This window comes from Cryptomeria japonica, chromosome 10, assembly GCF_030272615.1.
Source record: "Cryptomeria japonica chromosome 10, Sugi_1.0, whole genome shotgun sequence".
In the NCBI taxonomy this organism is placed as follows: Eukaryota; Viridiplantae; Streptophyta; class Pinopsida; order Cupressales; family Cupressaceae; genus Cryptomeria; species Cryptomeria japonica.
The window spans coordinates 52,941,964-52,956,648 of NC_081414.1; the positions used below are offsets into that span (position 1 = coordinate 52,941,964).

The 14,685-nt window shown below is 41.1% G+C and overlaps 1 protein-coding gene across 11 annotated transcripts in view; it reads right to left on the reverse strand.

Moving 5' to 3' along the window:
• LOC131029723 (histone-lysine N-methyltransferase ASHR1) overlaps window positions 1–14,685 on the reverse strand; it is a 295,469-nt gene that overhangs the window by 257,429 nt on the left and 23,355 nt on the right. For 10 of the 11 annotated variants that reach the window (XR_009102815.2, XR_009102821.2, XR_009102814.2 and 7 more), the window contains exons 3-4: window positions 2,982–3,130; window positions 2,044–2,178 (exon numbers count right to left, since the gene is read on the reverse strand). Coding sequence is in view for 5 of the 11 variants with exons in the window: in XM_057960357.2 (XP_057816340.1) it covers window positions 2,044–2,178; window positions 2,982–3,130 (284 nt within the window). In the remaining 6 variants the exon portion in view is untranslated. Of the gene's footprint in view, window positions 1–2,043; window positions 2,179–2,981; window positions 3,138–14,685 lie in introns of all 11 variants that reach the window. The other variant, XR_009102822.2, reaches the window with a different exon arrangement.

A 14,685-nucleotide genomic window follows, 5' to 3' on the forward strand; every position in this document is an offset into this window, starting at 1 on the left:
GAAAAAAAATTCGACATTAAATTCAACTTATATAATTTTTTTATATATAAGTAATATATCCAATAAACTATTAAATTAGTTTAACTATTTTTTTTAAAGAGAAAAGATATTAAATTTATACTTATTATTATTAAATATTATTTCTTATTAAAATTTAACATAAATAATATTATATTTAAACTAGATTGACATCTAAGTCAATATTTAAATTAAAAATACAAGTTTTGACAAACGAAACATGTAAAGGAAAAAATATTTTTAAATAAAAATAAAACTTAAATGAAAACTAAAACGATGAAAATCTATTTCGCAAGACTTATGGGTCATGCAAACTTGTAGTTTTTTCGCCTTGGACTTGCATGTTTTTCACGTCGGGTGTCGCCTCTCTTCGGATTTGCAGGGCGTTGCTTGGTCGCATTGGACATGTTGGTGTTGCCTTTGTTCGCACCTATAGCTTCTTCAAACAGATTCCAGCAAACCCATGAAGGAAGCTCGTGATTTTAAAATACATTTTTGATTAAAAAACCCTAACCCAATTATTGCACGAATTTAAGGCGAACTTATCCGAATTTTTTGGATTTTTAAAAAATTCATTGAATTTCGAATCTCATGGATGAAATTCGCCGAATGCGGTGACTTGGCACCTAGATACTACTGCAGTTTGTCTTTGTTGTCTAATTTAAAGATTTATCTCTAGAAATACCATCTTTGGCCTAGCTGAGCCCCAAAGTGAAGGAGAGATTATCCACTCTCAACAAATGTCCTATCATCACTCACTCTTTGTTGATGAGCCCAACTATCCACCAACTTCAAGAACAATGTATCTCTAGCCTTCAAGTGGATTGATCCCTCACAAGAGCTTTTGTGCTCTTTGTGCAAATTAAATTCTTGAAATAGAGCGCAATCCTATATTGAGATCAAGAAGTTCAATGGCACAAGTTATGAACTTTGAAAGTTGAAGATGAAGGATGTCTTGTGTGAAGGGACCAATCATGAAAGAAAACCTGAAGGTATATCAGATGCAGACTAGGTGAGTTGATAAGAAATCCCGAAGTACTATAAAGCTATGTCTTCCCAATTTTGTTTCTCGAATGTTTCTAATGAAACTACCACATTTTAGTTGTGGAAGAGAATAATTCAAATATATCAAAAGAGTCTCATTAGCAAATTATATCTTACAAGGAAATTATATTCATTAAAAATAAAGGAGACTTTATTGCACAACACTTGAATGCTTTCAATTGCAGCCTATTTGTATTAATAAGATCGAGCAAGAGGATAAACGTATTTTACTACTGAATTCATTACTTGATTCTTGGGACAGTTTAATTGATTCCCTTAGCAGTTCTACTACAAATTTGAAATCAGATGCCCCTATTTACCTTGCTTCCAAAAGAGATGCAAAGGAAGTCAAATGATGACAATTCAAAGGAGACATTGAATGAGTGCAAAAGACCCAAGTAAAAGGGTGGTGGTAAGTGAAAAGGGCGTTAAAGATAAGTCTAGAGATAGAACCAAAAGATAAGTTGTTATTTCCAAAATATTTTATTTTTGTGCATTAACAAACTGCTTGGAATTCCAATTTTCCATATTAAGCTCTTGTAAGTTTTGAAGAGTACATAGCCTCATCATTGTCAGTTATTACTTAGTATTCTGGTATTATTCCAATATTACAAAAATTTAGAGAAAATATCAGAAAACTATTGAAAATATCAAAGCAGGCATTACAGTTACCCATCACCCTCCCATCCACAAAAATCCTGGAATTTTTTTGACATCCTTGGAATACATCCCCACACCCCTGAAACTCAGGAGAAACATTGGGTCATAACTACTAAATAAAAATAGAGTCAAGCTTCTAGTCGTAGTTTTCTAGTATTTTGCAACAATGACTTGTAAGATATGAATCTCTTCAAAATTGATTTGCTCTCCAAAATGACTCTCAGTCTTAAGTACAAGTACATATGAAAAGTATTGTTTCTAGAATATAAAAGACTACTATAATAAGAAATCTCATTCAAAATGCAAGGTGAAAATATTTACCTCATCATTTTGCAATTTTCTCTTAATGAGAAGCCTCAACATCAGTCGCAATGAAGGTGTGAGTATTTGTTGTTTCTCCTCCTTGAGAAACATAATTGCTTTGCACTCATATTGATGTAGTTTCCATCCATTTCTCTATCACCAACCACAACAAAGTGTTGTTAAAAGGAAGACAGAAGTAATAGTACAAAGTTCAATTTCATAAGAAACAAATGATGCAAGCATTCTAATTGCACACATATTGATGTAGCTTCCATTCATTTTTCTATCATCAACCACAACAAACTGTTGTTAAAAAGAAGAATAGTGGCATGATAGAATTCATTTCATAAGAAACAAATGATGCAAGCATTCTATTTGAAAAAATAACATAGACAAAAAATCGGAAAACCAGGTGTTTTAGAGTGTGAGCGAACAACCATAAATATAAGCCCACATAATATCACTAACTGTAGACCAGTTCTATCACTCATAATTTTAGAATCCATCAAGGTATGTGCATACATGATATCAACATGTGTTTGCTGAATCCTTTGTTTCAAACAATATACAAATGTCAACTGATTAAATTGTCCAACAATCACTTTTCTTTTAAATTATTCTTTTCTTGTTTTTATTGCAGGTATGATAATAGCGCCATTGCCTAGGACCTTTGCTGCTACAGAACCTGGACCATCTCTAAAATATGTGGTGAAGTGATGCTTTCAATCTAGTGATATAATGTTTGACATAGTTTTTCATCATCCATATAATAATGAATTCAAGAGGCACAACTTCTCGTACCTGTAATGACTACAGCTAAGTAAAATAATATAAAAAAGTGCAGCCATTGAACGACCATTTATTCCATGCCAGAAAAAAATTTATAACACTTACTTTAAAAAGCTGACTGATGAGCATAACTACCAGTCAGTAGAACATGCAAATCAAACGCTCACCTGACACATACTACTACAGTACCAAGTCAATTTGCAAGCAGAACATCTTTTCAGGTTCATAGACAGTTGAAAACATGTATCACATCTCTTATTTATGGAGGCAGCATCGAGTACAGATACATATGGCTCCTGAACTAGTACAATCTCTCCTGCAAGCTATGGAATACAATTAGAAGCAGAAAAGACCTTAAAAAATTTAAGCATTCAATGAGTCACATGATTACAGTATTCCCAACTGATGGATTGCTGTTCGACAGAAATATCACTCTCCAAATCCTTTCATGAAATAATATCATAAAAAATTGAGACAAGGTCAACAATAAAAGGAATATGCAAACAAAAGTACGAACAAATATGGTTCCACATGTCAATATATGATCTAGATCTTTTTTATTTAAACCATGAAAACTCATAAAATCAGTGAAGTAAATATGTGTGCTGATAGAAATGGCATAACAAAAAACCCAAATATAAAAAGCATGGCTTTGCACTGAGCACCAGCCAAAGTAGGGCTGATGCCATTGAAAATGCACTGAATCACAGTGGAAAATTATCTAAAATGTACTTTTCACTTCAGAGTCCAGATACATACGTCATATGCCCAGAGCCATGCTGTCTAGGCTATAACCAACTATATAAATGTCTGCTTTTGGCCACAAAGATTAATATGATAAATGCTAAGGACTCAAAGTCTCATGTTTTTCAAGTTGGTCTATTATAAATGACAAAATAGCCCATAATCAGGAGATTTGATATATTTGAGACTATAAAAACCTTGAAAAGAGTAGTTTACTGTTTATCAATAAACTGTTGTAACATTAAATCATGGATGGTGTTCAAAATGGTAAGTTTAGACTTATCTATAAAGTGAAGAGAGCATATTGCACACATTTAATTTAAGAATGATACATTCTATATTTTAAATGATTGCACATTTATGATTAGGTTTCTTTCTGTCCACAATCATTGCATTGATACATTGCAAAACATATCTGCAAAAGACAACATTCATGTATAAAGAGTCTTGTCAGACTAATATGGGAAATCACACAGTAAATGTGTCGTAAGGAACTGTTTGTAATCTTTAATTTCCTAAAGAAAAAATAAAATCATACATGGAATTCCTCCAGTTTACAACATGGTGCCAAGGATTACACCAAGATTTGAAATCTCTAGATGCTATCTTTAAAGTCTGTTGGCACAGATAAATGTTACCAACTCAAACTGAACAATGTCCTGATTTAAGGCATAACTTGTTCACACTAATACTTTCATGTTAAGCCTGCTACACAAGTTGGGAAATGAAAGTGCTGAAGCTATATTAAATATAAAATCTCTGATTTTCTTTTCTGGCAGTTTAAGTTTTTAAATTTTAACTATTATGCTCTAACACAATATAAATCCAAGTTTCAATGAATTCAAAATTTCAGCAATGAATTCTTATTTTCTCATCAAATACTATTTCATGTTGTGACGGAAAACAGATAATCTTCAGTTTTCACCCATATAAAAGCACCTCTTTTCGAATTATCGTGACTAGCAGTTGAAGGAAGCTTCACTGGATCTATATCCATCTGAAGGGCACCCAACTCCTACAGATATCTATTAAACATTTCTTTACAGCATTGATTGCAAAATGCTAAAAATGTCATTTCATACTGTGATAGAGAATAGAGAACCTTAAAATATCACCCATTGAAAAGCACTTCTTTTCAAATTAAAATTGCTGGTAGTTGATTGGAGCTTCACTAGGTTTATGTCTATGTATATTAAATATTTTGATATTGCAATGGACACAATTGTTCAAAACCCTAATGTTATTCTCTTTGCAGCTTGAGTTGGCTGCTGGTTTACATTGTGGAAATGACCTGTAAATAAGTATAGTACAGCAGATAGTTTACAATGCAGAACAGGCATGAGTCTTAACACATGCACAAATGGAAACTTCTCACTTACAGATTTCCAGACAAATTTGTAGGAGAAACAAAAACCGTATCGAATTGTCTCGTTGAAAATGACTTGCAAAATAGAACTCTTATAGCAAGATTAACTATTTACTATTGACTTAATATATCCAAAAATGACAGCTTTACTAACTGTTGATGGCAAAAGGCTTGCACTTTCGGTCAACACAGAATAGAATGCCGAGTGTATCCTATCCTCTCTTGAATAAGGACATCCCTAACGCTATTCAGACTGATCAAAGGGGATAATCTCAAGGTTCCAACTGCCAGGTCTTGACTTGCTTTAGGATAACTCAATGATTGATGTGTATTGCATAGCTATTTGGCGATGCTTTGATTCTCGAACTGGGCAAAATAAAAAAGCAAAAGGGATAGGGTTTAGAGATCCTAAAGACAATGACAGTAACGTTTGGTGTTGTAGGTAGATAGATTTCAAATAAACTAGTTCGAGCTCAGCCAGAGATAAACTCACAACTCTACAAGAATAGTGCAAGCTCCAAAGGGGATGAACGATTTTCAGACCACAAACATTCATCCGGATACCAATTCTGGTGCAATCCAAAACAAACACTCACAATTGAACTAAGAGCAACAATTGGTTTAGACTAACCATGAATAGAGACTTACAATCAGCAAGCCTCCAATGGTATGAACCTAAAATCAAATCAAATACCCTCACACTTCACCAATAAGATCATTGAACTTTAATTAGCTAGATGGAGAGAAATCATTCAAACAAGTTAGGGCAAATCGCAAAACACCATATTTCAATGCTTTATTCATCTGCTCAAACTGCCATTACTGTTAATATATTAGCAACACAGAAATCTGAAACAAGATACACAGAATTTATCCTGGGAAAACCCTCCACCTGAGGGTGAAAAACCCAGCCACACCAAAAGATAATTTTATTGAAGTCTCAAAATAAATACATATCTTTCTTACTTAGAAGGCAATCATTTTAACAATGATTGATAATGCTCAGATAGAAATCGACTGTTAGAAAATCTGCATACAAAATAATGTAGAAGAAGATGCAATAGAACAAATCTAAACACTCCAATGTTCACAGCTGAATGTAGATGATCAACTCAGAAAATAATAGCAGATACAAAGTCACAGCAAAAGACCCTTCAAAGAATGTTAATCATCTCCTAAATAGCCCAAGGCACATGAATAAATAACCTGCTTCAATAACCGATAGATTCCTCAAGAAGAAGGCAGAAGATGAGACAATAAGGTCGGTGTTAGTTACACACCGACATACACCAAGAGCTGATGAAGTCCAGCGGGAGAAAGAAAACGTATTGCCAGCTAATACAAAGTCGGTGACAACATTCAAAGACATAAATACGGCAGGTATGATATCTATTGAAGTTGCCATCTTTAACACTCCCTCTTAACAAAGAAGATATCATTAACCGATATTCAAGTCATTGAGTCTCTCAACATGACAAACAACAAAATTTAATCACAGATTCTCTCAACATGATAAACAAAGAATATGAAAACAACAAAATTTAATCACGGATTCTCTCAACATGATAGGCATCATGGATTCACTCAACGTGATGTTCACCATGGCTACTCCCATAGGTGAAATAACACAAGCTCTCATCATGGAGTCACTCAATGTGATGTTGTCATGGAGTCTCTCAACATGACATCCACCATGGCTACTCCCAGAGGGTGGATCCACCATAGCTACTCCTAGAGGGTGGAACAAGGGATTTCACCTCGAACTTCTCTCACAGAGAAGAACTCATTAACAAGGGATTTCACCTCGAACTTCTCTCGCAGAGAAGAACTCATTAACAAGGGATTTCACCTCGAACTTCTCTCGCAGAGAAGAACTCATTAACCAAAAGATGTGGCTTCCTCTGAAGCTGAAAGAATCAAGCTCCCTCTAAAGTTGAAAGTCAAGCTCCCTTTGAAGCTGAAGTGACAGGTTCCCTCTGAAGCTGTAAAGTGAGGCTCCCTCTGAGTGGTAATTCCTCCTCTTCAAGAAAACGTCTACAGTCACCAACTCAATCTCATGGCAACCATCATCAAGGTCTTCCTTCCTTGAATGCAATCTCTCATCATCCTTATGCTCTCCAGTCTGTCCTGAAAGCATTAAGAGAGATTACTAATAGTTCAAGACTATCTCTAAGAGAAATATTAATGCTAAATCATACATGATTCACTATCCCAATGATATAGCATGAATTAATAACAACATGAAAAATTCATGAACATCATTCAACCACAAAGAAAAAACTTATCTCTCTGTAAGTTAGTCTTCCACCAATGTTCTTTCCTAATCTCGCTCAGCATTGGAATTTTCAATCATATTAAAGCATCTAGTGATAATGACTGCGTGGCCTTCAGACCTTATCATCACTCACTATCTATCTTCAGTTCAGCAACAATCGTATTTACACGCAGCAATCGCTCAGAGCACACCTTCAAAGAAAATTGCTAAAAACCAATTCCTTCACCGGTGTTGTTCTAATTTCAAAATCCTTGAAGAACACAGAATACACGAATAGAAGGAACACTCAGCTTTTGAAGCAACCGCTCAACAAAGGACGAAACGTCTTCATAAGATTGTAGCAACTCTTTCATTTAGAAAGACTCAAATCGCATACATAAGTTCTAACAAGTAGCTGATTGGACATCTGCAACCTGTCGATTGAACTCCCTTAAAAGCACAGGATCTACCTTCAGGCGGTTAGGCTAAATAAAAGGAACCTGGCTCTAATACCATGTTAATGTATTAGCAACACAGAAATCTGAAACAAGATACACGGAATTTATCCTAGGAAAACCCTCCACCTGAGGGTGAAAAACCCAGCCACACCAAAAGATAATTTTATCGAAGTCTCAAAATAAGTACATATCTTTCTTACTTAGAAGGCAATCATTTTAACAATGATTGATAATGCTCAAATAGAAATCGACTATCAAACAATTTGCATACAAAATAATGTAGAAGAAGATGCAATAGAACAAATATGAGCACTCCAATGTTCACCGCTGAATGTAGATGATCAACTCAGAAAATAATAGCAGATACAAAGTCACAGCAAAAGACCCTTCAAAGAATGTTAATCATCTCCTAAATAGCCCATGGCACATGAATAAATAACCTGCTTCAATAACAGATAGACTCCTCAAGAAGAAGGCAGAAGATGAGACAATAAGTACGGTGTTAGTTACACACTGACATACACCAAGAGCTGATGAAGTCCAGCGGGAGAAAGAAAACGTATTGCCAGCTAATAAGAAGTCGGTGACAGCATTCAAAGACATAAATACGGCAGGTATGATATCTGCTGAAGTTACCATCTTTAACAATTACAACAATTTATGTCCAACAATCCTACTCTATTCTACTTCTAACTACTGCTACTTATAAAATTCTAACTATCTAACTTTCTAACCCCTTATAATGAAAGAGGTACTGGCCTTTTATAGGTTTTACATTCTGAATCAGTGGCCAAGATTCAATCCATCCAATGGTTCTGATCTACCTTCAATCCATCCAATGAGCCACCTTTTCAGCTACCTACAACTATTTTCAATTAATCCCACTAGAAGACAATTTCATTGGGCTCGAGACACAAAAAGGTGAATTTGGTAGTTGGGAAATAACTAACTTGTGGCCCCCTTTTGGATTGCATTAAACTAGGCCTAGAAGTAGTCATCTTACAATAAAGCAATTGCTTTTACAATAAATTTATTTTTTGTTAACTCCAACTGTTCATTTTCTGTTTCTGCATACTTTGTAGCATTCTGTGTGTTCTATCAATGCCTTCCAAAATTCTAGAAACATCACCAATTGGCTCTGCAGCACACTATTATGTGATTCTTTCTTCAATCCCTCGCCCTAGCTTTCAACTTGTTATGTTGATGGTGGTATGGGTCCTTGCTTATCCAACCCTTTTTACTTTGTCTTTGGGATCCATTTGTTGACATCTTTAGGGTGCTGGCGTGGAATTCATCCTCTGGCTTTATCTTGGGGATCCTCCTGAGGGTAGTGTCACAGAGCCCTCTGTGTTCTTCATTCTACATGGACACATAACACAAGGATCAATCATTATTTCACCATTCATTCATTCTCTGAAGTATTTGAATATTACTCTACCATCATGCCTTACGAGGATCCCTTGGCTCGGAGGAAGTGATGAACTACATAGGCTTGGGATGAACACTTTGGGAGTGAAGACTTTCCCTAATTTTGAGCTTTAATCAGCACTAGCCTTTAGTTGGTCTAGGAAAGTGTAAGAACCTACCAAGGGTTCTCAACTCAGACAACGGAGGTTTAGTTGAACCTGTTGCGTCCCTGATGAAGAAGGCGTCGGTGGTGGTGTAGCGGTGGACGCCAAGCGCCCACGGAGCTCATACACTTGCTCCGTCCTCCTCTTTAGATACCATTCCGCTACCATCTGCCGCTCCATAGCGGTCTTTACCATATAGGCTGCCTCCAGCACCTCCTTATCCTTCTTGTCCATACTCTCCAGTGCACTGACCAATCGAGTCTCCAACAGCTCTCTGGATGCCCTTTCCTCTTCCAACTGTATCAGCAAGGCAGATTTCTCTACTACTAAAGTGTCCATCGTTGTCTGGGTCTGTGCCATGGTAGCCTCCAGCTCCCGAAACCTGATAGTTAGCTCCTCTCGAGCTGACATTGCTGCTACGCGCAAGGCCTCAACTGTGGTTGTCGTTTGTTGTGTCCGCCGAAGCTCAAGATAACCTTCGCGGAAGGTCTGCTCCACCTCCCGCAACAACGACTGCATCCGGGTCTCGCCAACCCCTTCGGTGAGGCTCCAAGCCTCCAGCATTGGCTGGTTCTCTGTCTTAGGCCACCCGGCACACTCAAAACACCTCTCAAACTCCTCTCTGCATCCGGTGCGGGCAAAGTTCAACAGCCCCTCGATCCGCTCAACCATGGCGGCATCCGCCTGGAGTGTGGCAGATGACACAAGCCGCTGTGCTCTCAGAGTCATCTCGCCAATGAACTGCTCCAACTCTCCTGTACCCTGATGTACTCCCCCAGGCACCTCCTCCTCTCTGTAGGGATTGGTGACTACAACTGCATGGGGTGACGCAACCCTCTGAAGCGCCCTAATGCTCGGAGAACTCCCTTCCTCCAGATCAATGATATCCAAGGAATGCATTGTCCTGCCTGGAGATAGAGCGGCCTCTCCCGCTACCACCGGTGTAAGTTGGTAGCGGCTCAACCAAGCACTGAGGTCATCATGAAGAGCGCCTGCTTCCCTCATTGCCTCCTGCATATAGCCTGGCAACCCTGGCACATCTTGTCCTATCACATCCGGCACATCGTGCACCCTGGAAGCCTCTGGCACATCGTGCACCATGGAAGCCTCTGGCACATCGTGCACCATGGAAGCCTCTGCACTCGCCAAGGTCTCCACCCGTGGTGGTGTCATCGCTATCGTCACCCGAGGCTGCCCGAAGCTAGGAACTAGCACCGTGGTGACTACACTCACTGTCCCGAATGACCACAGCACCACCAACTGACAAGTCTCCGATGGTGTAGAGTGGACCTGCACCTGCGATGCTAAAATAGACCCTACTGTATCTGCCAATTCCACCACCTACCTCAGCCCCTGCTCCTCATTGACCACTACCCGATGCGGCGACTCCTCCGTCCGTGACTCTGTCATGTCTTTGGTAAGTGCCTCCGTGGTTGGGGTCGGTCTCGGTGATGCTACCTGTTGCTGGATGGGGCCAAGTGCAACTAGCATGCGGCTCTGCCCAAATGTCGGAATAAAGGTGCCAGCCACTCCAGATGTCATCACAGGTGTGCCCATCGGTAGCAGGGGTGGGGCAAAAAGGACCCTCTCCTCCATCGCCCTACTGCTATCATCCTCCTCATCTTCCGCTTCTGAATCCTCTGTACTACTGGAATCCCTCCCGCTATCAGGTTCCCCTGAGGCCGTATCTACCGCCCGCTCCCGCTTCGCGGAAGAGTGCCCAATGTCCAAGTGTCTCCAATACATGATAGGAGGCTCACTCGCTGCCAACAGTCCCTGTGGTCGTACCTCCAACTCTGCCTCCGGCACTACTTCCCGCGTGGCCTCCAAGAACAACCCTATAGCATAGTGGGGCATATAGAACGTGCGATGTTACATCGTCAAGAACTCATACATGCGCTCTGCTAGTAACGCGGCCCAATCATACATCATGCCATTCATCAACCCGTTCATGAGCATAATCTGAGGGAGGGCTATGTCCGATGCCCTACCCGATCTTGTCAACCTGCTCTTAATGACATCCATAATGCACCGCCAGTGGCCCTCTGCAACAAAGGTCTTGCGGATTCCTCATCCCTTCGTGGCATTCGCCACACTGTCCAGCTCTGCTATCGTCAAGTTCCTGGATATTAATTTAATCCAATACTCCTCCCGCTTCATCTTCTTAGCCTTCAACTCTATTTTCTTGCCCTATCTGCCTGGAATGCCGAATACTCTGGTAAAGTCCACCGCTTTGAAGGATACGATGACATCCCTCCCAAGGTACTCAAAAGTATGCGTGCGTGTGTATCTGTCGAAGGTGTCCACCATGAACCGTAGGGCACCCTCATACTCGTGGATAAGAAACACGGGCATTCGAATAGCCCACTCCACTTTTGCCTTACGAAGGTTCTGCTTCACCAAATCATTGTCGGGAGTGTCCTGCCACCATTTCCGGCATTCCGACCCATTCAGGCCTTCAAAGGTGATATTCTGCGATGTTAACGTATTTTTCCCACTTATGGCAGCTTGTGGTGCTTTCTGCTTTTGCTTCTGTCGGGCGCTGGCATCCATGGTGTTGCCTGCAACACGTACGCCTGACGATAAGACCCTGGTATTGCTATCCATTTGGCTGCTACTGGAGGAAGCCTGCAACTGTTTTTTCCAACTTCGTTTCCCCACTGACTCCATTAATTTCTGGTATAACTGATTTCTGGTTAAAAATCGCACGGTCGTTGGACACCTTCGTAACCACCTTCTTCTGTTGTGTATGGCTGCGTTGTTGTGCAGGCTGGGGGGCGTGTCTTTCTTTGTGCATGGCGGGTTGTGGGTTTCCTTCTCCTTTTTTTTTTCTTCCCCTGCATGGGCTGTGCTGCGGGGTTTTTTGTTTGTTTTTGCTTTGTGTTTGCGGGGCTTTTAAGTGCGGGTGTCCACCGCACGGTGGTATCCACTGCCGGTGGTCCCACCCTACGGTGGTGCCACTACACGGTGGGCACACCGTCGGTGGTCCACCGCCGGTGTTATCACCACACGGTGGTTCCACCGTTGGTGGTCCACCGCACGGTGGCCCCCGTTTTTTTGTTTGTTTTTTTTAAATATATATATATTTTTTTTTTAACTCAATAAAATACTGTCAAACATCCTGATTGGAGGGTCCAGGTTCCCTCCGTTCGCGGTAAACTTTTAATTTTGACCCGTTGACGGCGTCTGGTATCTCCTTCCCATCGAGCGTCCACAACTTGATCGCTCCGTTGGCATTGACCTCGCGTACCTTGAAGGGCCCTAGCCATCGCACTTTAAATTTTCCTAGTTTGATTTCGTTCCTCCCATTGAATTTCAACACTAACTGCCCAGGAGTAAACTTCATTCACCGAAGATGCTTGTCGTGCCAGACCTTCCGTCTTTGCTGGGCTGCCTCTATGGCCCATTGTGCCATCGTTCTTTTTTCGTCCAACTTGCTTAAGGCATACAGTCTCTCCCTCAGGCTCTCCATATCCCCGAGTTTGTTCTCTACTGCAATGCGAAGGCTTGGCACCATGAATTCCGCTGGCACCATGAATTCCTGCCCGTACATGAGTTGGAACAGAGTCTGACCCGTGGTCACCTTGTAGGTCGTTCTATAGGCCCATAGAACAGAGGGTAACTTCTCCTCCCAATCTTCCTTTTCTACTCCACGAGACTTGTAAATTACCGATACCAATATTTTGTTTGTGGCCTCGACCTGGCCATTGGCACATGGGTAGTACGGGCTCGATAGTGAGTGAAAAATCTTAAATTCTGAGGTCAACAACCGTATGACATGGTTTACGAAGTGGCCCCCCCGGTCACTGGTCAACTGAATAGGTATACCATATCGCGTAATGATTTGTTCGTAAATAAATTTAGCCGTGCTTACTGCGAAGTTATCCGGGAGAGCCCTCGCCTCCACCCACTTAGTCAAGTATTTCGTCGCAACCACAATGTACCGGCACCGTCGTGTGCGGTTAGCCTTAAGAAGCCCTACAAAGTCGAGTCCCCATCGTTCGAAGAGTTCCTGTGCATGCGACGGGTTGAGGGGCATGAAGTCCCGCTTTAGAGGTTTGCCCGCCCATTGGCAAGTGTCGCACCCCACGACCCACTCCCTGGCGTCGTGATGTACGGTTGGCCACCATAGTCCTGCCAGAAGCACCTTGCGGGCTGTAGTGTTTGGGCCCATATGTCCACCTGTGGGTCCTTCGTGTGCCTCCCTTAATACGCTCGAGACTTCTTCCTCCATGACACAACGCCTTAATACCTGGTCCGGCCCCATTTTGTAGAGTAACCCGTTGATGAGCGAAAAAGTCTTGCTCCTTAATACAAGCTTTCTCCGTTCCCCTGGAGGCATACCCTCCAGAAATCGGGACATCGACAGGTACTCTCCAATCTTCTTGTACCACGAAGGAAGTACGGCTATTTGGAACAAGTGCGCATCCGGAAAATCATCATTTACTCCCTCTAGAGGTTCCCTCGACTTAATCCGGGACAGTTGATCGGCTATGACATGACTTCGCCCTGGTCTTACCACAATTGAAAATGTGAACTCCTATGACAGGTACTCTCCAATCTTCTTGTACCACGAAGTAAGTATGGCTATTTGGAACAAGTGCGCATCCGGAAAATCATCATTTACTCCCTCTAGAGGTTCCCCCGACTTAATCCGGGACAGTTGATCGGCTATGACATGACTTTGCCCTGGTCTTACCACAATTGAAAATGTGAACTCCTGTAGTAGCAATAGCCAACGGCTTATCCTCCCTTGGATAATAGGCTTGTTTACCAAGTACATGAGTGCCTGATGGTCTACGTAAAATGTGAACGGTGTAGCCAATAGGTAATGACGGAATTTCTGTACGACATAGACCATGCCAAGGGCTTCGCGTTTTGTGGTACTGTAGTTCTTTTCAGCCTTCGAGAGCAACCTGCTAGTAAAATAAACGGGGTGGTTCAACCCGTGTCCTCCTACCTGGGCTAATGTAGCCCCAATGGCATAATTTGAGGCATCCACGTGAACGTGGAATTCCTTATCCCAATTTGGGTATGCTAGTTTGGGTGCTCCCATCAACCTTGTCTTCAGCTCTTCAAAGGCCTTGCTCTGTAGTTTTGTCCAAATGTATGGTTCCCCTTTCCATGTCAACCTATCCAACGGGTGGGACACCTCAGCGAAGTTCTTGATGAATCTCTCGTAGTACCCCACATGACCAAGGAAGGACTTTATCCCCGTGACGTCCGTAGGAGGTTCCATTTCTACTATTACCCAAATCTTGTCCGGGTCCATTTTCAATCCTTCTTTACACACAATGTGTCCAAGCAATCTTCCCTATGGTACCATAAATCTACATTTCTTCGGATTGAGGGCCAACCGTGCCCTCCGACATCTCTCTAGGCACTCCCTGAGGGTTTTTAGGTGGATGTCCTGTCCGCTGTAAATAGACCAATCGTCCAGGAAGGCTTTGAAGTTTCCCACCGACATCTTGTCGAAGA